The sequence below is a fragment of the Neopsephotus bourkii genome, unplaced genomic scaffold (assembly GCF_033783945.1).
Source record: "Neopsephotus bourkii isolate Nb327-2 ecotype Australia unplaced genomic scaffold, CSIRO-AGI_Nbou_v1 NB_1189, whole genome shotgun sequence".
NCBI lineage: Eukaryota > Metazoa > Chordata > Aves > Psittaciformes > Psittacidae > Neopsephotus > Neopsephotus bourkii.
Window position 1 is genome coordinate 1,230,167 of NW_026901674.1, and position 25,747 is coordinate 1,255,913.

Genomic DNA, 25,747 nt, shown 5'->3' on the forward strand with positions numbered 1-25,747 from the left:
TTTCCACTCCACTCCTCTCCCCCTCTGCTGCACTCTGGTGATCCCCCCTTGCATCCTGCATCCAGCTCTGGGGCAACAACACAAAAGGGATGTGGAGCACCTCCATGGCCTCCCCTGGACTTGCTCAAACAGCTCCACATCCCACCTCAGCTCATGAATTATGTATCTGCAGAGAGGAGAGAAACACAACTGCCTCTGCCAAGGGCTTCGGTGTTACTCATGTAGATGTATGAGCTGGGTGGAGGATGGCTGCCAACCCAGGCTGAGAGAGCAAAGAGCATGTACTACCAAGTTATCGAGACACCAGGGCAAAGGAGCGTGAAAGCAGAATGACCATTACCTTTGGATGCTTTCCAGAGGGGGTCTGGAAGTGGTTTAGTCCCATACACCAAGCCCACCTGAGCCATGTGCCCCCTCAGGCCCTCTTGCTTCTCGTAGCAGATCCTGGTATCACCTCTTCCTCTTTCAGCCCTTTACTGATCAACTTCAGAAGAGGAGAAATGGAAGCATTTTGGACTCTGCTACTGCATGAGTGTCCTGGGTTCAGCTCAGTGTGTTGTGTGGATGTGAAGTAAGAGGCAAAGCAAAGCTGCAGCACAGGCTGATGTGGTCACTACCATCTTGACCTGAAGATGCAAACTGCTTTCTTGAGTAAGGGTTCGAGATGTGACAACTGATTAGAGTAGGTCTGCTAAAGAAAAGAGAAGTGTTAGACAGGTAGACAGCAGCGCTGTTGAGACTGCTGAGTAATACTGCTTTTCCTTACTGACCTGATCCATTCCTCCCTTACTTATCCTTGTCCCTACTCTCATCACAGACTGACCCTTCTTCTCATATTCAGACTAATTTGTCTGGAACAGCACATGAGCACACACACAGCACTGAGCATGACTATACCCTGAGCACACTCTGCCTCCTCGAGGTGTTTTATGGTACCAATAAATGCCAACAAAAAATACCAAATGCTAACAAAAACCCCACAACCAAAACTCCCATTTCTCTTTTAGACTGCAGATAATCAAATTTACACATTAGTTACAACACAGCAGAACTCTCTATTCCCCCAAACACTCCTTTCAGGTGTGTTTTAGCTCAGGTATAACCTGCATTTAACAGTAAATAGGCTGGAATAGAGTAGAGCAGAGTAGAGTAGAATAGAATATACCAGAATAGAATGTAACAGAACACAATAGAACCAAATAGAATTCAGCTGAAAAGAACCTACATTGGTCATTTAGTCCAACAACAGTTGGAGTTCAACAATAACACATTGCAATTGGTTATTTTGTATTGCAGCTGGCTATACCCTATGCTGAAAAGTGGGTGGTGGGACTGTAACACCATACTTAAAGCATCAAGAACTCATACCTTACTTACACCTTCTCATGGCCACTCATTCCTAAAGCATCAGATACTAGAAGTATAATTTCTGTGTCTGGACACTTGAATGCACTGGGCAAAGTTAAGGCTGTCATCAGATGAGGGTGTGTGCTGAGGGACTGCAGCATTTACTCTCAACTTCCTCTTCAGAGCTGACTCACAGATTATGGCAACCAAACCATGGCCCAGAAACTGATAAACACATGTGAAGATCCTCATGTGGACAGAGCAAACTGTGATGTGAATGTGCAATAAATGATGGCTAAGGCTACGCCTGAGGATTGACTGCAATCAGCTATCACGCTAAGATGAAAACCACCCCGCTGGCACTAGGCTTGAATAAACATTGCTTAAGAGGTTAACAGGGATTACAATACAACTTTTTATGGTGCAAATACAGGTTGGAAGCCTTTCCATTTCATACTTGAAACAGGCTTAATTACCAGGACTGTGAGGCCATCAGAATGCCTCTGGTTCTCTTTCAGCACACAGGGAGTGCCTCTGCCTGCTCATTCCCATTACACACAGCTTGTAGGCTCCATCAAGGAGATGTGAACAAACCAGCAAACTGTGGTTGGCAATGCAGTGGGCAAGAACAGGAGGGCGGAGGGATGCTCCTGCTCGGCAGGGCGCTAAGCTGTGCCTATTTCTTTGCAGAAGGTATCATGAGCTTCCATTGACTAACACAGGGACAGCTGTGAACTTATCTATGAGTGGAAAGACTTGAAGGATAACTTTATAACTTCATTTAGGAGGTTATTACCACAACCCACCCTGGGTGTCTCATCCTTTATCAGTCGGTGATGGCAGCCTGAAGGATTATTTCCTCTGTCACAACTCATCTTGACTGTCTGGATTTTTTCTTCTGGCAAGCCAATTCCCTATAAATCTGTGCAAATTCTGTTATGTTTTCTTCCATCAGATAAGAGGAGCAGATCAGAAGCCACTTTAGTAAGAAAGCCAGGATAATTATTCTCCAAGGCTAATTATAAAGTGGGGAAACTGAAGAACAGCAACATGAAGTAACTTGACCCAGTTCCCTCAAAGAACCGTGGCAGAGCAGGAGAGAGATGACAGCTCTCATGGGCCTTGATCCTTTTATCCTCCATCCCTGGTGCATCCTTTATGGCCCTAGCAAGGCAGCACAGGGATGTGGCAACATCAGCCATGGCCATGAGATAAATCTCCAATCAAACACTGAAAACCTCATGTGGGCACAGAGGGGGGATGACCCCGTATTGCCAGACTCTGGAACCATTTCAGAACCCACAGGAGAGCAGGGGCAGTGGGTACCACTGCCATGAGCATTCCTGACTCCTGCCACACACCAGAGATGGAAAGGTCTTTACTTACATCAAGACCTGTAAATGACAACAAGGAGAAGGGTAAGTAACTCCTTCACCCTGCCAAGAACCACCTGCAATAGGAAGCACTGATGCACCTAAAGCTCTTTCCAACGTTGCAGGGAGACACTTGGAAGAGCCTCAAAGCCATTTTTCCCTGCTCTAACTTACACACTACAAAGAGGAACGAGGATATTCCGCAGCATTGCAGAATCAATAGTTAGGGTGGAAATGTTTGGTCTGATGTCAAGGCCAATTAGCTGCAAGTGGAATTAACACATACCCTGTACATGTTCTTCCCTAGATGGGAAAGGTGTTGTGTTGAAGGGCCTCCATGCAGGTGTGCACAGAAGCTCTGGAATTAGCATCAGATTTCCCAACGCTGAACAACCCAACATCAGCTTCTTCTCTCGGCACACAAGAGTCTGCAGCAATGACCTGGTCTGTAGAAGGGACAAGCTGAGGGTGGACAAACCTGCAGACCAGACTGACCCTTTGCATTTGGATTTTATACCTCAGAAAGGTCAACCTGCTCTAGTGGAAGGTGTCCCTGCCCGTGGCAGGGGGGTGGAACTGGGTGAGCTTTAAGGTCCCTTCCAGCTCAAACCAGTGTGGGATTCTATGTCTTCATGGACTAATCTGTGCTATGTCTCATTTGGCTACTGAGAAAGAGCTCAACACTTAAGTCCTGCTGGAAGATTAAGTGCATTCGAGGAGCAGACAAGTATGGATGCAGGAGTGAAGTCTGTTATACTAAAAGAAACCATCTCCACACATTTGGTTAAAGATGGAAAGAATCAGGACAAAGGAACTGATTTTCAGGACCTCCATGCAAGGTGATGTAAACCCAAATGTTTCTGCAGCAGCTTAATCCTCACTTTGCATCTCACCCTGGGAGCAGCCAACACAGAAAGTGATCCTGCAGAGGCCAGGGAGACAGCACAGGGCTATGCCAGCTCTCCATGCACCCCTTCTGCTTCCCCTCTGGATCTCGACCCACCTGCAAAGCCAACATCCTCCACCCCGCATTGACAAACCCAGACCTCAAAGATGTTGATGTGAACTGCACCAACACCTGAAATAAGGAGAGCTGCCCCAATGCACATGTGTGCACCAGAGGTGACAGCATCTGCCAGTCAGGGACAGCATTTGGGTGAGGCTGGAGGGGTACAATAGGATCCCTTGTACCTACAGAACGACATCCAAAATGCCTTCACTGGGATAACTTGGTCAAATGATGTCATTTTCACATACCCAGTGGTAAATGCACCTGCAGCAATGCCTTGGGATGGTTCCTCTGTTATCTTTTACTTTATTCTCAAACCAGCTCTGCATCTGTTTTGCTGAAGTGAGGCACCATCACTGTGGTGGGATTGGGAACAAAGCAGGAACACAGACACAGCTCAACTGGGGTGATCACCCCTGTCCATAGCCACAAGAACCTCACAACTGAAATCCCACCCCACCAGCACTCAGCAGACACAAACCCCAAGGTCTCTGTGCTTTACACCTATGCAAAACCAGCTTCAGACACTGGGGAGGTCCCGAAGCTGTGGCTAGCACCGTACTAATGGTGCCATCCAGAGGTACTTGGATGTAGCACACAGCTCTCTGACAGGATTACCACACAAGCAAGAGAGGAGCTGTGCATGATGTTATATAGAACTTAAACTAAACTGGCCATAAAATAACAACATTTTCTGTTATTTTTAATTTAAATTGCCCATCAGCTTTCATTCTTTTGTTTTTCTCCCCCCTTTCTCAATATGCACTGTGTATTTTGATTTTCCATGTGTGCTAAATCAGTCATTCCGATAAATACATACATCCCTGTCCTCTCTTGGCAAACAAGAGCTATCTCATTTTACTCCCAGTTGCTAATAACCACGTTTTAGAGAGACACTCCTTTATACACAACAGAACACTATTTCAGGTGACAGCAACCACACATTAAGACAGGAAACACAGCAGCACAAAACAATCTCTTTTCCCCATCTAGAACAGCCAATGATTCCTTTTCAGCTGTGAAATCATGACTCAAACCTGATACAAGATATGTTTTTCCAGCAGATGATTATACATATTTATGTGTATGTGCGTGTATGCACAGTTTGTGTCAGATGCCTGAACCACTTGGATGCAGCATCACCTGTGGCATATTGTGATGAGCAAAATACATCACAGGAGATACCTGTTTAGCACAGAGGTCTCATTTACCTCTAGGTGCAGAGATACCTCCTCCACTGACACCTGCATCTGAGTGACATCAAGATGCAGATTCATCGAGTGATCCCCTTAATACCAGAATAGAATCAACTGTTGAATCCTTCTTCTCTCCTTTAGGAAATTAATGGCATTACACAGATTATAGACAAATAATCCCAACAGCACAAACTCTATCCTTAATTTTTTAATCTTGTGGATTTTTGGAGCTTCATTCTTGTAGAAAACTTATTTTGAGATGCACTATCTTAGATACACAAAATACAATACACTTGTATGTCTTTTTTCCTCAGAAATCATCACGTACTGGTCCATCAGATTTAAGGCACTGGGTATCATTTCATCACCTCACACAAACTAGAAGGAAAACTGAGAAACAGACTGACTTGAAAACTAATGCAATAACTGTTCAGCTAACCCATGGCAAGCACCATTCTCATGTGCTGCATCCCTCCCAAAAAGAGGATCCTTCTTTTACATTCTCACTATTTGCAGATCTACCAACCGACAGATGGTGCTGCTGAACCTACCCCAAAAAGGCCTGGTTATGGTTAAGAGGAGATGATGGTTAAGAGGAGATCTGGAATGTTATGGAATCCAGACACTAAACATAGGGGCCGATGTTTCATTGCGTTTGGAGAGCCACCTCGAGATGACCTCAAACCAAACCTGGCCTGAGCATGAGATCATGGCTCCATTTTCCATCAGTCAACCCTGGACCATGCCCTGTCAGGTCTCCCGTCAGCAGCTGCAGGGAGGTAGCTCTTGGGTCAGTGAAAGCACAGAATGATGGAGACAGCTGCATGGAGAAGGGTTTGAAGGGTCATTTGAAAGAGATGAAGCCTGCACTCCAGTTAGATGAGAAGTGGAGAAGCAGCTCACGCATTTCAGACATCTCAGTGCTGAATACGTGTCTGGAGGAGATAACTGACATGCAGAGTCCTTCATAAAGCAGTGAGAGAACCCAGAGAGAGCACTGAGTCGACAGTCAAATGTTATGATCTTAACCCTGCTACAAGTTTCAGACACGTCTCATAGCAAGTGAACAACACTTTCAGCTGCAGGAAAAGAAAGAAGCAAACCCTGAGAAACACTCCAGTTCTGTGCCCTTGATGGGGAAACCACAGCAGCAATTTAACAGCAAACACTTGTTAGGAGCTCAAAGACAACGTGTCTTCCTCTTCCTGCCACTTTTGTACATACAGGGTTTCCCTAAGCTGTGTTTTGCAACTGAACATGCTATCACCCACCCAAGCCTAACTGCTGCCCAAGGAGCCATTTGTTCAGACAACAGATGCAAGTGTACATTGACTGCAAACCTGTGCCACCAACAGGAAAAGCTGTGGGAAAGGCATGGGATTTTGTGCACTCACTTTGAACATGTACCACGTTCCAGAGTGGAATTTGTTTTCTCTCAGAAATGAATGTGTTGTAAGGCAATCAGAGCACAGTGGGATTTGGCAGAACCATTACCTGCAGTTCTTCTCCCCCTTTCCATGATTCCCCCATGGAGCGCAGGGTGTAGGATGCGCACTGACCTGTACTTCCCTGTCCGCACTTGCACGGCTCTCATCCCGCACTGCTGGGCACCTCCTACATCACTCACAATATCATCTCCAATCATGATGGCCTGTCAAAGCAATGACACACAGAACAAGTGGCATCAAGTGAGGTTTATTTCTGCCATACGTCACCCTCCCCTGACATAACAAACAGCTTGATTTGATGTTTAATACCGCCATCAGACAAATTAAACAAGATAATATTGTCATCGTATTGATTAAAAGTCACCCTACCTTGAATTTAATTCATGCTATAGCTCCTCCAGCAATGTACTAGTGCAGCACAGAGCCGTGCAATGTGTAATCAGGAACATAAATCAAAGTGATGTGGCATGCAGTTCAAAGGGAAGGGTGAATTTTAGGAAGCTAGGCCTAAGCTGGTCCTAACGGCCCACTTATGTCATGCTCCAAGTGGTTTAAATTAAGCTTAACTTTTTAAACAATTCCTAAAACTGGTATTGTAAAAGCCACTTATACGCTTCAGATAGTGACCACCGAGATGTGTAAGTTGCTGAGCTTGATCCCGACCCATTCTCAGGTTGATGCAACAATTTGAGAAATCACTGTAAAATCTCATTTGTTCAGTTTTGCCCAATGTAACATGATGATTATAGAATCATAGAATGGTCTGGGTTGGAAGAGACCTTAAAGACCATCTGGTTTCAACCCTGCTGAGAGAGCTGGGCTGGGGCAGCCTGGAGAAGAGAAGGCTCCTGAAGGGGAGACCTGAGAGCAGCTCCAGTGCCTAAAGGGGCTGCAGGAAACCTGGAGAGGGGCTTGGGACAAGGGCCTGTAGGGACAGGCCAAGGGGAATGGCTTGAACCTGCCCGAGGGGAGACTGAGCTGAGCTCTTAGGCAGAAGCTCTTCCCTGTGAGGGTGCTGAGGCACTGGCACAGGGTGCCCAGAGAAGCTGTGGCTGCCCCATCCCTGGCAGTGTTCAAGGCCAGGTTGGACACAGGGGCTTGGAGCAAGCTGCTCCAGTGGAAGGGGTCCCTGTTCGTGGCAGGGGATGGAGCTGGATGAGCTTTAAGGTCCTCTTCTTTACACTCCCTTTTACATAGAATGCAACCATACAAGAACCAGCTCATCTTCTGTGTTCCCTACACTTCAGTTCCCACTGTGCCAGCAGTCTGCTGTGCAGGACTAAATTAAACCTACTGAACAAGTGTAAAACCACTTAAGCTCCAGAGCTATTTTTATTAATCATCTAATTACACCATAATCTTCTCCCCCATATTACATGGCACGTAAAGGAAATCTCAGGATATACCTAATGCTGCAGCTGAACAGAAGATTTTCTGAAATCACTTATAAACCATGAGCTATGAGCAAGTATATCTGGAACAGCTTCAGCTGATAATGACTAATTCCTCTTTTGAGTAACACATCAGGTGCAGTGCGCAAGATTAAATATAGTAGGTACCAGCCCAATCTATCTTCTATGCAGTTCTGTAATACTGCTCATGTGAGGGATGATCATCATCCCTCAGGTGATGGGATGTTAACAGGATGCCCTCTCAAGTCAAGGCTCATTTGTCCACTACCACGCTGAAGTAGTCTATTTTGAAACAGTTTATACAAGCCCACCCTTACTCCATTCTGCCCAGAAGAAGCATGTCTTGTCAGGCCAGGTTAGACATAGGGGCTTGGAGCAAGCTGCTCTAGTGGAAGGTGTTCCTGCCCGTGGCAGTACGTTGGAACTGGATGAGCTTTAAGGTCCCTTGCAAACCAAATCATTCCAGGATTCTATGATGGGTTAATTTTAAGTAACCAGTAAATAAAGCATGCATATACAGATGAGGAAAACAAAATAACCCCACTGTTACCTGCAGAGCTGCAAAGAACCCAGCAACACTGCTCCTAGGCAGTGGGATTCCAATTCCCACTGCCGACTCCCCTCCAAGATGCTTTGAGATATACAATCATTCTCAACACCTGGCTTTAACAGTTTAGAATCCCTTCTTCTTATACAATTCCTACTAACATCTCCCCAGGGAGGACAGGGAAGAGCACCCAGGAGCAGAGCTGCTCTCTGCCCTTCCTCAGCCTGAACCCAGATGTTCAGGATGAGATTCCTGAAGCAAAGCCAACTTCATTCCTGGGTTCTCCATACCCTAAAACTGGATTTCCTCTGGAAACAGGGAATGGCAGAGCGGGGGAGAGCAGCTCTCCCTTGTTCCCTGGGGCTCTATTTCCCCTGTCTGGGCAAGTTTTCCTGCAAGAGTCCTGGCAGCTCTGTGAGCAGCGATGAGCAGCGATGCTTGTCCAGGCCAGCTTGTGGCATCCGTATACAAACCTGTACGCCAGCCCCCAGGGACTTCACAGATTTACTATCGGTGAAGGGCAATAATCACTAAAGGAGGAGCAATTATTCCCAAATCATTTAGGATTAAAAAAATCATTGGCAAGAAGATAGGGGTCAAAAGGTGCGCTGCCGAGGGAAATGAAAATACCCTACCTGTCAAACCTGGGTTTAACTTCCCCTCCAAATGCAATATGGTAAGAGGAGAGAGAAAGAGATAAAACTGAAAGGTCACATAGCCACTGAGAGCACGAACTGAAAGATGCCTGCTTGTGTTCATGGTTTTTACAGGGATCACACTATTAAGCTGATCAGTTAGTCCACGGAACTTACTTCTTTTAGATCAGCTAAAACTTGACTAAAAAAGGCCAAAGCTTAAGTGAGACATTCTCTCCGGTTTAAGGCAAATCATCAAAGAATTAAGATGAGTGTAATTTATACCTTCCTAGCCCCTGTATCTGGTGAGAGGTGGTGTGTGTGGTTGTACACATGTAGTAAAGAAAGCACACATGTGCCAAAGCTGAGTGAGGCCACCGCTCTCGAAGACTCCGCATCAACCTCAACTCCGACTGACAGTGCTAATGGAGGAGATGAACATGAGCTCCAAGGATTTGGGGGTGGGAAGGCACAATACAATCCCCACTGGACAAACATCTGTGGCACAGAGATCACCATCACAGTCAGCAACCTGACTGGTGTGGTCTGGACCACAGACCCAGAGCTGAGTGAAGGTGGGGACTGACTCCTCTCATGCACAGAAGTAGACAACACTAATAAAGCTTCAGAGATGCTTTAGGGTGGTGAATGGGACCCTTGGGGTGTTTTTTGTGTGCAAACAAGAGGTTTGGTATTTACTAAAATTACAGAAAAATGAGTGATCAGAAAAGGAATTGTGGAGTAAGGAAAAGAATGAGGTAGAAAGATAAACACATCCTGTATTCCCCAGCCAGGCTCCATGTTTACTAGGACAAGCTCAGGTATGATATGTGGGATGCTGGAGGCTACACAGGATGCAGAGAGATGCACAGAAAGAAGCGTATCAACTTCAACAGACTATTTAATACAGGGAATGCTTCTAGAGTCAATTATACCCAAACAGATTCTTGCTAGAGACTCAATAACCTTAAGCTAAACGTGTCAGGGACGTAAGGAAATAAAGTTTATACACAAAATCTTCACTAATGTATTAAATCCTTTTACACAAGAAGCACAGTGCATTCTCTTGTCTCCCTATTCCTGGTCCAACTGGTAATCTCCTAGGCTTCAGGATCCTGTATTACTGTTAATTATGTTTCTGTCTTGGAACTACATCAAACATGCAAAGGCTTGGTGCCTGTGATGGGAGAAAACGTACAACAAGGCAGGTAAAACACAGAAATATACATTAACCCTCCCGGGCAGGTTTCCACAGGCTGCAGGACCAGATGGGTTTCAATGTGCTTTCAGCAGGACTCCAAGCTTAAAACTTCCCTTGGCCACTTCCCACTTGTTCTGGGGATGGAAAAGCTTCCCTTGTGGTAGCCAGGGAACAAGGAGGGGATGCTGATGCCCCTCTCGGGGTGACCTCCCTCTGCTCTCACGCCCCACTAACTCCCATGCGAGACTTGCAGGTGGCAGGAATGGGAATTGCTTAACTATGTGTAGTTTATGCACTCCAGCATGACCTGCCATAACTCCCATTAAACCAGGACCATTTGCTACACAGAGAACTTTTTATGATTATATAAAACTACCAGAACCTTAACATTATTTAGGTTTTATTATAAAGCTGTAAAAATCATCCACTGTTACAGCTGCCTTAAAACATATGAATTAGGCATTTCAGTAACCTTTAAGACGTGTTATTCTTTGTCATACTACCGAAGCAGGAGATAGGTCTGGTTACCTCTAAGAGGTTTAAATTTCCAATCTATTAAAGTAATACTGTCAATATGTTATTTCTAGGCCATTGAGGAAAGGTTAAAATGAAAATTGGACTTTGGGGACTTCCTTCTATTCTAAGTGCAGGTTGAAAACATCTCAGGAGCAGAAGGCAAAGTCAGGGCCTTGGAAAGAAGCAGTTATCAAGGGAAATAACTGATGATAACTTTATTGATTGAAGCAGCTTCAGAAATGTAAGATTTGCCACCGTCTGGAATTACAGCTTTATTAAAAGGGTATTCTTCATTAAAAGGCAGGTGAAAGAAAACTGTAATATGTTTTCAAAAGCACAGCCCACCTCAAACGGTTTAATGATGGATTAAATGCATTCCACAAGTGGAATAAATCATGGGCAAGCATATTCTGAAAGCAAAGGCAAGTAAAACCAGTCCTTGTCATATTATTACAAATGCAGAGGAGTAAAGAGCTCATTCAGGAGACAGATTAAAATCTATTGCAGTGCATTACTAAGGAACTTATTGAATATACTGAGTTTCTATTATTATGTATGACAAACTAAAACAACCTGCAAATGCTTCTCACAGGACACTAAAGTTGCAAGATCAAGCACTCAAAGTTAGGAAAAGGTGTTAGAATTAAGGTAGTTTGCTGTAATTTGCTCCTCCTACACATGTGCGTCCTGATCTAGGTTTCAACTCCTATTTTTTCCTTACGCAAAGCATGGAGTGAGTGGTGCCATTAGGCAGTGGTGTCTGCTGTGCTGCTTCTGGTTAGGCACACTCCCTTCATCTCCAATCTCCCTGAATACAAAATATCACACCTACAGACCAGCTGTATTACTACAACAAACTGATGGCATTTAACACTAGAAAGTAGATAGGAAAAGAAAAATCTCTGTCAAAATACAAAGCTAGTCACCATTAGCACTATGGCAAACAACAAACAATGAATAAATAACCCCTGCTGGGGACTTTTACTGCTTTTATGTACCCAAACCAAATCCTCCTGCAGTTGGTGGCAACCTCTCACTGAAGCTCACCCTATGGGACTGGTTTTGCCAGTTTTGATGCATTCAATCAAATCTGTTTCCTGGGGCAAAGTTTTTGAGACAGGAGTTGTGGTGCCCTGTCACATCCCTGTAATGATGCCCTCCCTTGGTGCCATGCGCTGACATGGTCCTGGAATAACAGTGTCTGAGGACAACAGCACCATCCTGCCTATAGAAAAGGGCAAGGAATGCTGCTATGCAGGGTCACAAGGAGAGAGAACTCAAAAATAACAGAGTCCCATGCTGGTTTGGGTTGAAAGGACCTTAAAGCTCATCAGCTCCAACCCCCTGCCACAGGCAGGGACACCTTCCTTTAGAGCAGGCTGCTCCAAGCCCTTGTGTCCAACCTGGCCTTGAACATTGCCAGGGATGGGGCAGCCACAGCTTCCTTCCTACTCGTGTGTACCACTCATTTCTGGTACAAGCAGGAAGGAACCATGACCCTTCGTGCATCTGATTTACACAAAGAGTAGCCAAGGGCTGAGCTCTGTGGGGCTTTTTTCCCCTGTATTCTTTTTTCCATCTACTACTTATCCAAATGTCACCTTGTGTCTGAAATGGACTCCTTGGTTTGTTGGTTGGATGAATGGATTGAATAGTTGCTATGGCTGTACCTGGGGTATTATATCCAGTCTGAGCTCTCTTGTTACTGGGAAGATACTGACAAACAAGGGATCACTGCAGGGGGTCAGGGTGCAGAGGGACCAAATCCCAAGGGAAGCCTTGAGAGCTAAACACAGGGTTTAGAAAGAGACAACTATTGTAATGGTAACAAGTCTGGAGACAATCAGAGGGAGAAGATACACAGGAGGCCAAGCAGTTACTGTGGTTGTTACCTGGAGTAAAAGTAGAAATGAGGAGATGCAGTTTAAAAGGGCCCATAAGACCTACTCTGCTGTGAACACTGTCCCTAAGGTCCTGATAGAAGCCCAGCTGTCTGGCTCACTGTAAACTGGACAAAACATTAATAACCCGGAGCAGGGAACACACCTGCACAAAGAAGGAGATGGATTATATGGCCTACCAGGTCTTTTCCATCTCCCCTCTCTATAATAAAATAAAACCCAACCACATACTGAATTACAGGGCCATAATTTCATCTCCAGGCTCTAGGGACCTAGAAGCCACCCAAACTTCACTCCGGTTGTTTATAATGTCACCAAAACCCCCTGATGGAATTACTATGCTGTAATTCACTGCTGCCTGCGAGTCATCTCATACTCATCCCGATGCCCTGTGGGACATAACAACAAATCAATAAAGAAGATCTAGCCACAGCTACAGTGACGGGGAAAATGGTCTGTACTAAGCAAGCAGGAAGCATCACACACTGGATGAATCCATCAACATAGCAGGAGGTTTTGAGTCAGTCAGTGCTTCCCACTCACCTAAATTAGACAGCATTTTACTTCTACCTTTCTCTTCTAAGTAGTCAGTGTGACACCAAAGGGAACCAAAGCTGCAAATCCACCACATTGCAGCCTCTAGTTGCCAAGTGGAATGCAACACACCTCTCATCAACATCTTCCATAATTCCTTGGGAAAACCAACTTTTCTGTATTGCTTTCTTTAGTCTCCAAATATAGGAACGTCACAAGAGAAGTGTGTGTTCTTTTGAACTATAAGGTTTGGGAGGAAGGTGAGTTAGAAAGTGCAACATGAGTACAAGTAGGAGAAGCCGCAGCAGAGAACGGATACAAGAGTCTAAACTGGGTAGAGGGATGGAGAGCACAAGCCAGAGCAAAGAGAGACAGGCAGAGGGAATGAAAAGGGAAATAGCAGGCAAGCAATAAGAGCCCTCAAAGCAAGCAGAGAAACTCATGGCATGCCTTTCAGGAAGGTAGGAAGCACAAACAGGGCAGAAGAAATGCAGCCTGCAAGCATCTACCCTCTTGGTTGCCAGTTCCCTTTCATCTACTTCATATTATCTAACAGAATGGGCAAACATATTTGGGTTTTCTTTCCCTCTGAAGCATTTTTTCAACCAGTTCTCTCTTCCTTACAATTTCTGGAGTCATTCATAGGGAGATCCCGTGTATTAATATTTCTCTGCACCATGTGTAACACACTGGCCACATTCCCTTCAACTTTGATAACTTTGTGTGACAGCCAGCAAACCAGAGAAAATGCATCAGTGAGCATACCTGCATGGCACAAACTCACCTGCTGTGGTGGAACTCCCATTGCTGCTAAGGCTGACTCAAAAAATGGCTTTGCTGGTTTCCCCACCACCTCAGCTTCAACATCACAAGCGTACTGGAGAAAAAAGAGAGAGGGATGCACACAAAACGTGCTGGCCAGAAAAGCAATTTTCAACCCTATAACTCCAGTCAATTGTATAGAATAGGGTTGGAAAGGATCTTAAGATCATCTAGTTCCAACCTCCAAAGTATATACGTATGTGATTATTGATTTTGCCTTCAACAATACAATGGGTGAAGGTGAGTATCAGAGAATCAGGATAACACAAGTGTTTCACATGCGCTGGCAGGAGAGAAAGTCCTCTTGAACAGTCTCCAGTTACAAACCTCTTACATTCTCCCTCATGAGAGCTCAGCTACTCTGTTCCAGTAGCTCCCATTTTTTAAGAGCGCCACTCTTAAAAAAAACAGCAAATATCCTTCATATGAAATGATCAAAAGTGCTGGAGGGCCTTAAAAGACTGTAGAGGGTTTCTTCAACCACCCAGCCTATTATTAATGATTCAAGTGACCAGCCAGATTTGAGGCTATTTTCCTGCAAAGAGGCATCAGTACTAGGCTGGAAAAGGCGTTTCTAGCTTGTCCCTAGACCATTATAAACCTAAACTTATCTGGGAGGCAAAACCTCCAAAACTCAGAGGTACAAACGAATGTGCTGCAAGCATACATTATCTCCACTATCCTCTGTGCTTGTCCAGTACCCTAGTCTGCTTTATTCTCTGCATTCACCATGTATTATTTTACATCTCTCTGCAAGCCCATAAAAGGGAGAGTAACGACTCTCTCCTTCTCTCAGATTAGCTTGGTCATTGGGTTCCACTTCTGCACAGACTTAATCAGGCTTAAAACCAGGTTTGCCCTTAAGTATCTTGCTGAATAAGGGCCTTTTGCTCTCTACCGTTTTAAGGGCAAAGGCTGTGTTAACGTTACACCAAACATAAAATGGACCTTCAGTGTACCTTGCAGACTATATTCCATGCTGTTCTTTCCTGACTCCTTCCTTCAAGAGCCTCAATTCATATAAAGGTACCACCACATGGTAAAAGTTCACATTTTAAAGTAAAATGTAAAAACCCCTGAGCAAAGCCAGAGAACAAATGAATCCACCTTTAGAATCCACCAGTCTTTTGAATGCAGCAAATGAGTTTCAATCTGTGGAACCTTTCCTCCGCCAAGGTGAGTAATTACAGAAGATGACCCGTATTTATCCCAGTTACTCTTTTAACAAGGTGTGCAAGTTAAGCATAATTCAAGCTATAAAATACCTCTAATGCCTTCATATATGCTCCAACATCAAGTTTCAGACCATCGGTTTCTTTATAGTAGCGTCTGGAAATGAAAGTGATAAAGTTCCAATGAAATGAAAAGGTTGGCAGTTAAATACAAAACCCCACATTTTATGATTTCTGTGCCTATATAGATGTCCATATGGCTGCAACAAAAAAGTCAAGTAATCAGAAACTCTGGAGCCTTAATTTAACACCAGGAATTAAAAGTTAAAGGACAGGCTCAGTAATGTGCAATGCTTGGGGAAAAGATCTCAGACCAGATGCCCATCTGGCACCCAGGACACGACTCCACTGGTTCAAAGGGATTTCAACTAAGTCATATCAAGGATTTCAACTACTTTAAATGAAGGCTGAACTCGGCCTGTATTTTATTGTACATGGACTAGCTGCTTCCAGAGGACAGCAGTTACATTGCTCTTCCTTTAATCAGCATCAGGCATATACAAGATGATGGCTGGTACCAACCAGCAGCTGCAACATCTTTTTCAGTATATCTGGAAGAGAACCCCAAATTTAGACTGGATATCAGGAAGGAAATCTTTACTATGAGGGTGCTGAGGCACTGGCACAGGGTGCCCAGAGAAGCTGTGGCTGCCCCATCCCTGGCAGTGCTCAAGGCCAGGTTGGACACAGGGGCTTGGAGCAAGCTGCTCCAGTGGAAGGTGTCCCTGCCCATGGCAGGGGTTGGGACTGGATGAGCTTTAAGTTCCCCTCCAAACCAAACCATTCCAGGATTCATTCTTTCATTCCAAAGAGTTGATCATCATTGCTTGTCACCAGTCTTCCACATGAGGAAAACCAGGGACTAAGAAAGCCCAAGTTAAATCTGTTCCTCCTAAAAACATTCCCATTGCCAGAGAGCACATAAAATTAGTATCTTTATAGCACTTTTCTGGAATAGCAACTCACACTAAGGCAGATCTTCCAAGCTTTCCTGATCAGAGTAAAGACAGGTTTCTGTATGACAGGGAAACAGGCAGGATGAGCAGTCAGATAAGATATGATGCCTTATCTTTCTGCCATTTCCGATTATTCAGCACTGCCTCCCTTTCAAATGGCCACTTGACCTTTGCTAGAACAGCCATTAACCTTCTACAGTCCAGGGTAAACAGCTTAATTTTCTGACAGTGCCATGACAGAAGGAATTACAAAGCCAATTCCCACTCTCAGCCCAAAACAGATGCTAAATGTAAATCACTCCGTTTTCAGGAGGAGGGCATTCTGCTTCAGTGGCTCCGACACTTTTGCTTTCTATGGGATGAACTCAGACTTGAACCAAAATGAATGGATTTGCCCAAGAAAGGCACCTTGTTAAGGTCCACCCAATTACACTGGTTCTGCCCTTTAAAAATGAACCTGGTTTGTGGCTGGGTTTTGCATATGACCCTTTGCATCAATGAGATTTCTGTTCATCCCAGTTACAACTGCCCTTCTTCGAGTCAGAGAACTTACCTAACCAGTGTAACCCATGCAGAACTCACGTTCACATTACCTAAATGATCAATATTTAAATAAAATGATCAATATTCAAAGAAAATAAATGCTCATGGCAAAACCTGAGCTCAGAATATCCACACCTCTGTGTTTGGAAATGAAAACTAACATTTCAAACAAGTAACAGGGACTTCTTTTAGAGCCATCTACATCAATGAACGACCAACTAAAGATATACTGTTACATGAAAGACCATTTTTGCACTGAACACGCTGCAAATCCTAAAGATTTGTTTCATAACACAAACCTTGGTTATTTTACATACATTAACCATTCTGCTGTTGGCTCAACATCTTTTCCCCATTCTCCTAACTGAGAAACAGGAAGGATTTTTCGCCCACGTTGTAGGATCAGAGCATGAGCATTAAGTAAGGCCGCACTCCTTCTCTCTGGGAAGTTCTACCCATCCAGATCAATAACCCACAAACCAAGAAGGGGTTTCACACCCGTTGCAGTCTATTGAAGCACTGGAACCAAGGTGTCACTACAGTTTCCTCAAACAAAACATATACAGTGTTTTTAAGCCCGTACATTGCACAACAGGTAAGAATAACTCCTTCAAAGCCACTGGGATTTGTCATTATCCAGTGCTGGCACTGATAACCTCCTGTTAAAGTCTCAGAAAACTGAATTGTTTTTAGGAGAACATTCAAGTTCCCTGACTGGCTTTTCCCTGCATGGGGAAGCAGGAGCTCAAAATGTGCCTTTAATGTACAGAGAGTAACTAAGCACACCCTTTGATACTCAAATTGTCAAAGCAGTTGATCTGTCACGTCAAAAGCACAGTTGTGTTTGCAGATCAACTGCTATACCACCAGCCCAGCCATTTCTCTTGTATATCCTTGGGCTCTCTCGAGGTCTTCATGGCCACCACACTTCACTCATGGCCAGAGGAACATCTAACCCCATCTCCAACATAGTTTGGATGGAGTCCGTGCATTGCAGCTGCTTTCACACATTGGTAGGGTTTCTATATTAGCAAATAAAAACTCTCCTGGCTTCTTGTTCCTCACATACAGCAATTCTCAAGCCACCAGCCTGAAAGTGCTCCTTTATGTCTGGCGTGTTCACACATATGAATCAACCTGCAGAGATGTTAACACCAGCTTTCAGAGGTAGCATCTTTAAGCATCACTCAAAAAGCAGGACGTCATTTAGGTCACACAGGCTGTTAGCCACAACCAGTATCACATCTCAACCACTACAGACATGGGCAGGATTTGAGCCTGGAAGAACAAACCTGGCTGTTGGCTGAAACAGAGCAATTTTGGACCACCTGCTCCTCCTCACAATTAGTAACTTCTGGATGCTGGAAGATTAAACTGCATCCCAAATCTACATCAACAACGTTTTATCCAAGCATGGCTTGTTGGATTTTCTTGCCAGCTTTGGGTTTCTGTCACTATCAAGCTCATTTATTTTCAGTTCAGACAGGAACACATGGCTACAGGCAGCAGTTCAGACAACAGTTCTCATTCTGAGACCTTGCAGGGGCAAACACAAGATAAGCAGTGCCTGTAATCCTACTGACCTCATTCACTTGGGGGTTGCACACATCAAAATCCAAACTGCATGATTTCTATGGGGTATTTTAAGATGCTCTTAGACTTGCTCTTAAAGCAAGAAAAGTCCTTTTCTTGGTGGCTTACAAACTACAGCTATTTAAATGTTGGAGCAGATGATCCTTGAGGTCCCTTCCAACCTAGCATCTATGACTCTATTTAACACCTCCACTGCCACCTGCAAACATGTGGATTGTTCATCCAGGTCTAGCTCCCTCTTAAACACTCACCTCAAAGGGTTGGAGGCTGCCATTTGCTGTGCTCATACACCAGAGCATCTCCAATTTCTCTAAAAGCTGCTATAATTCCTCCTTAGAACACCTATATCCCTCACCCTCGAGAAGCCAATGAAACACATCCACACAAGTGCTTCCTCTGCACTGTCTACAGAAAGACCACTGAGAGCTGATATTCAAGGGATGCTCACCCAGTGCTGTAGCAGCACAGACCCTACTGATGAATACCTTCAAAGTCAACTGGAGGATTTGGCATGGCAAGCTCAGTACCTTCCAGTGCCCAAGAAGCATCAGCACAGGGCTGAACCGTGGCTCATGGCAAACATCCATACCACCTTCTAGAGACCTATTTCAGTGTGATCACTTCAGTTTTCACTTACACCCCTAGAAAGACCATAAGTAAGTGACTTGGGACAGGTAAATTGAATTACCCACCAGTGACTGTTCAGCGAAAGATACCTGAGCAGATCAGCCTCCCAGTCCAGACACAGAGATAACTGCTTAGAAGTTGGTACTGTGAATGCCCACACCATTATCTGGCCTCCATTAACTACAAAGACACCGGGTGCAGATTAAAAGCTGTAGAGACTTGAGGAAGAAACGATGTTTAACTCACCCTCTTCCAAGGGAGATCAAAACAGGCTTCTCCATCCCAATGAGAACTCGGAAAGCTTCATTAAGGTTTGCATAGGTGAAGTTCTCTGCTGCATCTCCAATAACCACACAGTTTGGGTTTGCTTTGTCAAGCTCAGCAAATTCAGGAATGAGATCTAAAGGATGGAAAAAATAAACCAGAAATCCCTACTTCAGATCCCCCTGGAACTGACTGTTTCCCCCAGATGTGTGTTTCACTTCGTCCATGACACAATGCTTTAAAAAGATAAGTAAACCCAAGTCTTAATCAAGTGTTCTTCAGACCCCTCTATTCCACTGTTTCCTGCTACTCATCTGTCCTATAACAAAGAGCAAAATAAACCATTTCCTACCGTTACTTTAGCTCCTGCCACCCCTGTCTCAGCAGACCCAAGGCAAACATGGGTACCCAAATGAAAATGTGTACCAGTGAGAGCAGGATCCATCCCTTTTCTCCATACCCACACTCTATAGCAGGAAACACTTCAAACTTAAAACCTCTGTCATGGTGACAAAGACCTCACCTATCTCATAGTCACTGTGGTTAAACAGCAGACTCCTCTGAGCTCTTGCTACCTCCCAACACAACTCTATCACTGCCACAATGGAGATCCCACTCAGACCAGACCACTAAGTTATATTCTGCATTCTCATGACTAAGGAAGAAGCTTTTCCCTGTAGGAAAACAGCATGTGGGAGCCCTTCCCCACACGAGCTGTGGGAACTCACTGCTCTATCGCAAAGACCCACATCTCCCTGAGCTGTCCCCCTCCATGTCCCAGCATCTGCTGCAGTGTTATCCCACCATTGTGTACAAGCAAGTGTGGCCTTAGGCCACGCTCCTTCAAGATGCGGCAGGCTGCTGGTGCTGGGGCAGTGACTTCATCCACGGAGATGTCAAAGCCCAGGCCCTGGAGCTTCTTCACAAACTTCTCCCGGGTCGCTTGGGTTTCATTAGTGCAGAACCGAAGCTTCAGACCAGATGCTTTGATCCTGTTGAGTAAAGAGAGCAGAGAAGGGTTAACTACACACAGAGCATCAGTTCTGCTGCCCCACGCCTAACTTGGGTAATTACAATGAACATGCAGTGATGATATTACAGAACAGGAGCAGGATCTCTTACTGTGACCAAGACACACCTAAAACGTTCAGAGAGCTTCTGCCTAAGAGCTCATCTCAGTCTCCCATCTGCCAGGTTAAAGCCATTCCCCCTTGTCCTGATACTGCATTGCCCTTGTCAAAAAGACCTTCTCCAAATGATGGAGATATCAACACTGGGGTGGCTTCAGTTACAGCTACCATTTAATCTCTCATAAAACACCTTTGCTGTTACTTGGTGGATAACCCTGGAAAGTATGGTATTTCCAAGTGATTCATTAATAAATGTTTACTGGTAAATGGCTTCTCAAAGGAAGAAAACATGGCCCCAAGTGGCAAAAGTGAGGTTAAGGTTCCTGTGGATCAGTACTCTGCAACCCCATTCAAGTCCTGCCTCTTTGTTTCCTGCCCCAAACTGTGGTGGATCTAGTGAGGATGTCACAAAAAAAGGCCTATTCTCCAAGGATGAGTGGTCAGCTGTTTGTGGAGAACCATTGTATTTTAAAGTGGCCATGGACAATCCAAAGTATTGAAAACGTACCACAATTTATAATATATATATATATTTGCCAAAGGGGGCATCACTCAGCTCCTCAAATATATTAAAAAGCCTCAATTTGGTCAGTTTTACTGTGAATTTATACATAGTTATCTTTGAGGACCTGAGCTTACGCAGGTGCAGTTACCTTGGCAAGTTTGGGGCTAGGCTTATAAATTCCCATTAAAATATTACTTTTCTTCGTGTTAGGATGAAAAAGGACTTTTCTATTAGGAAAGCCCCTGCACTGCTTCTCAAGACACCAAAACACGCTGTGCTCCTTTGCTCAGGAAGATGATCCCAGGTGCTTGATGCAAACACCAAAGCCACCTCGAGGTAACGCATCCAGTGATGAGCTCTCCATCAAAGGATCCTTAGAACTCCAGTCCTGACCCAGAGAGCCCCTTCTGCTTGTTAGAACCACGTGCCAGTGTCTTCTCCAATAACACTGGCGATCCATTTCTTCCTTATTATTTGTCTTTCCTAATCAGAGGTATGTGAATTATCAATTACACTTAGTGGTTAATTGCCCTTCATAAAGATAGCTTTTCTCTTTTAAATTAGGCAGTTAATATATTGTAACTAATAGCATCCACTTGTACATTATAAATATATCTTCATCGATCGGAGCGCTGAATGTGAGATTCACTCACCAGTTAATGAAGCAATTGAGTGAAGGAGTGCAGGGGGTACGCAGGGAGTAATTACTGCTAATGAATTATGATGTGACCTTCTCAGAACAATGAGCAATCGGTGCGACAGCGGGATGACGCTATTCCACATCTGCTATTCCAAACACAGTTTCGGCTGGAGTTAGAAAGCAAAGCAGTGGAATTTGGATACGTTACAAACTATCACAGAGTGTGCCATGGTTAAAGAAGTCTTATTCTAAATACAAAGCCTATCTGCATACTCTTAGGAGAAAAACCCCATGATGCACAACTGCCCTGAAGCAGACATTGGTTGAATGAGAAGCTATAACACAGATTTAACTCCCTTCTCAGTATTCAGATGAAAACCAGTTACACCTCAGAAAGCAGAAGCAGCCTGGACACATCCTGGACTGTTTCGTGCCTCTGCAGCCACCTGTAATTACTCTCTCAACAAATGAGCTCAGTAAATACTTAGGATAAGGTAAAGTCTACAGAGAATTAAGCCAAGTTGGTCAGCAAATGCGAGACCTATGGTGGAACACGGAAAGGAGTCTCCAAGATGTCCTGGAACACTAAACAAAGGAAAAACCATCAACAACTCCAGACAAGATTTATTTCTACCAAAAAATGATGCATTGAAAAGCCACCTTTTCCTTCAAAGTTATATGCCTAGTATCTGCCAGTTGTCTGCCAAAGTACAGTCACACTGACTGGTACATGCACAATTACACACACCCTGGAACCCTTCATGCTCAGCATGGAGACCATGAGCAGAGCCTGCATGTCTACCTACATCAGCAACCCACTATTGAGATTAAATATTAGGGAGAGCTTTTAACAATGCTACATGGGGGAAATACTGGTTCCTCTTGTGCTTATAGCAGAACTCACGCTCAGTTTGCATGGTCAGGCTTTGCACCAGCAGGTTGAGGGAGGGGATCCTGCCCCTCTGCTGCGCTCTGGGGATACCCCCCCCACCCCTGCAGTCCTGACCCAGCTCAGGGGCAGCAGCACAAGAGGGACGTGGAGCTGTTGGAGCGAGGCCAGAGGAGGCCATGGAGATGCTGCGAGGGCTGGAGCAGCTCTGCTCTGGAGCCAGGCTGAGAGAGCTGGGCTGGGGCAGCCTGGAGAAGAGAAGGCTCCTGAAGGGGAGACCTTAGAGCAGCTCCAGTGCCTAAAGGGGCTGCAGGAAAGCTGGAGAGGGGCTTGGGACAAGGGCCTGTAGGGACAGGCCAAGGGGAATGGCTTGAACCTGCCCGAGGGGAGACTGAGCTGAGCTCTTAGGCAGAAGCTCTTCCCTGTGAGGGTGCTGAGGCGCTGGCACAGGGTGCCCAGAGAAGCTGTGGCTGCCCCATCCCTGGCAGTGTTCAAGGCCAGGTTGGACACAGGGGCTTGGAGCAAGCTGCTCCAGTGGAAGGGGTCCCTGCCTGTGGCAGGGGTTGGAACTGGAGGAGCTTTAAGGTCCCTTCCAACACAAACCAGGCTGGGATTCTATGAGAAACTAAAAGATGGCTTGAAGGTCTCTCTCTGACAGAGTCAAGATGCCTTGTACAGAGAGTTTATACTCCATGGGGGAGCACTGCTCCTAAGCTGGCCAGCTTAACGGGAAACCTTGAGCAACTGAGCTAAGTCAGGGTTCATACTTCAAGAAGCACATGCAGAGCTACTGCAATTCTTAGTATTGGTAAGTGCGGGGCTTTTAGGAGAATAATAAAGGACAAAATCTATAGTATGATATCCTGCAGAGATAAAGAGCAGGGGATTAGATACCAGCAAATACAGAAGAAAGAGGCAAGAGCAGATGAAATACACAACACACATTTTATCAAGATCTCCAGGGTATTAGAGGTTTATCAGCATCTGTATTACAGAAGCACAGGCACACCCAGGAAACCCAGTCAATCAGGGCTTCCACACATCCCAGCCTGATAAAGATCCCACTGAACCTCCAGAAGCACCAGAAATCAATCCTGATTAGAGAGCAAGCTGAGCACATGGACAGGCAGCACCACACTCTGTGTGCAGGGACTCAGTGTGGTCCAGGTGATTTGGACATCTTGGAAGACATCTCTTGCTCCCCATTTGGGGCCATCAACAGGTTCACCACCAGACAAACTCGCTCTGTTTCCAATAGGACTGCTCATACCGCTCCTAGTGCTAGGTTGGACAGGGCTTGGATCAACCTCCTCAAATGTGAGATGTCCCTGCCTGTGGCAGAGGTTGGAACTGGAAGAGCTTTAAGGTCCCTTTCAACCCAAACCAGTCTGGGATTCTATGATTCTATGAACAAGTCACAAAAGAAACCTCCAAGCCCCTAATTCTAAGCAGACAGATGAACACCAATGTAACCAACAGGTGGGTAAGGAGACTTTCCCTAAGCCTTCCCAGAGGAGGGGTTTAAGGCCACTGTAGACCAAAACAACCACTCACAATCCCTAAATCTAAAACTTTCAAGGATGCTGGAGAGGGACTCTTCATTAGGGACTGCAGTGACAGGACAAGGGGTGATGGGTTCAAACTGAAACAGCAGAAGTTCAAGTTAGATATAAGAAAGACGTTCTTCCCGGTGAGGGTGCTGAGGCGCTGGCACAGGGTACCTAGAGTAAATGCTCCATCCCTGGCAGTGCTCAAGGCCAGGTTGCACAGAACCTTGGGTGCCATGGTTTAGTGTGAGGTGTCCCTGCCCATGGCACGGGGCTGGAACTGGATGATCTTAAGGTCTTTTCCAACCCAAACCCTTCCATGATTCTATGAACCAGGGCACAAACCTGGCTTGAGGCATGCTGTGAGCACAGGTATAGGGGAGAGATGGAGATGAGGCTTTTCATGCCAGCCCTGGGCTGCCCCTCATGCTACACCAGCTCTTTGAACTGACCTTTACCTCGCTGCGCTGGTGCAGGACACGACGCTGAGTGACAATGTCCCACAATGCAATTACCATGCGTCAGATGAGCCAGTCCCTTACAAATCACCTCGAACTTTCCACATCTGCTGCCTGTCAGCATCTGCCAGGTTCACTCACCCGAAAATAATGAAAAAACTCTCATTATTGTTCCATAACAGGTAAAGTGGTAAGACAATTATTAGACATCCCGGCTGACCTTGTGCAGACTTCACCAACTGCCCTTGCCAACCTCTGCGGGCAGCCTCTGGGCACATAAAACACAAAACCTGTTCTTTTTAGATGATGTAAAGGTTAAGACACCAACAGGAAAAGAGAAACAGCTCTGGAATCTAGGCTGGAAGGCATCATTCCTTGTGAAATTCACGTTGTCCTGCACGTAGCAGAAGCAACTAATGACATGGTATAAGAATTCCAGTCTTTGGTCGCTGCCTTCTACAGGAAAAGGCTTTGCTAACATGGAAAAGAGAAAGCTGATAGTCCTGTACAGATGGGCAGGGAGGGACAGAAAGCAAAACCTTCCCGTTCCTCTGCTTCCTGCCATCCTCACAGTGGGTCCAAAGCACTGAAATCTTGCTGGGGCATCCCTGCTGCTGCTTTTGTGCCCTGATCCAGTGTCTCCACTTGCTGATGTCTGAGTACAGCCAAGCTCATTATCATTCCTGCTCCCTGGTGGCCCAGCTTTCTGCTCCATATAGCAAGGCTGGCCTGAGAAATCCTTATGTACAACACTTCTTGCTCCCACTCCCCCTCAGATTCCCGTGTCCGAAACTCACCTCTACATCTGCTATCTCACAAGCACAACTTCCAGACCCACATGGCTCACCTTTTTCTAGGTACAAAAGTGCACAATTTGGAGGGAATCCAAAGAAGAAATTAAAAAGGCATTAAAAAATAGGAGGGTACCTTTGAACATGAATGAAGGCACGAAAGAACATGAAAACAGGCACAAACGAAGGAATCACAAGGAAAGAAGCCGATGTTATTTAAGGGTGGGCAAGGGCGAGCAAGGGCGAAATAAGAAACGGTACTGTTATAAAACTAAAGATTCTGGAATCATCATTTTTGAGACACTGTTTAACAGCAAAAACTGAAAAAATCACTGAATTGTAGCTCACAGGAAGCTTTATTCAGGTATTTCAATTTTGCAGAGGTAAAAATGAATACTGGAAGTTGTACATCAAACCTACCACAAAGCCTGTTTTGCCCTGAATTCCCTACACAGGCTGCCTCCCTCTGACCACCAAATACTGGATACCAGGATTACTGAACAAACTACCCAGTACCATAAAACACATTCCACCTGCCCAACAGAAGGGTGACCAACAGATTTGCCTACACATCTGTAGACCACATGCCACAAGGGTGAAAGTTAGAGTTACTTATTAATAAATATAACAT

At 45.1% G+C, this 25,747-nt stretch overlaps 1 protein-coding gene across 2 annotated transcripts in view; it reads right to left on the reverse strand.

Annotated features, from left to right (window-relative positions):
- Nucleotides 1–25,747, reverse strand: part of LHPP (phospholysine phosphohistidine inorganic pyrophosphate phosphatase) — a 72,028-nt gene that overhangs the window by 40,305 nt on the left and 5,976 nt on the right. Inside the window, exons 2-7 of one of the 2 annotated variants that reach the window (XM_061364126.1) lie at nt 19,961–20,148; nt 19,139–19,292; nt 15,207–15,270; nt 13,904–13,996; nt 6,485–6,576; nt 5,261–5,873 (exon numbers count right to left, since the gene is read on the reverse strand). In XM_061364126.1, the coding sequence (XP_061220110.1) occupies nt 5,843–5,873; nt 6,485–6,576; nt 13,904–13,996; nt 15,207–15,270; nt 19,139–19,292; nt 19,961–20,148 (622 nt within the window). In that variant the 3' untranslated portion in view covers nt 5,261–5,842. Of the gene's footprint in view, nt 1–5,260; nt 5,874–6,484; nt 6,577–13,903; nt 13,997–15,206; nt 15,271–19,138; nt 19,293–19,960; nt 20,149–25,747 lie in introns of those variants that run through there. The other variant, XM_061364125.1, reaches the window with a different exon arrangement.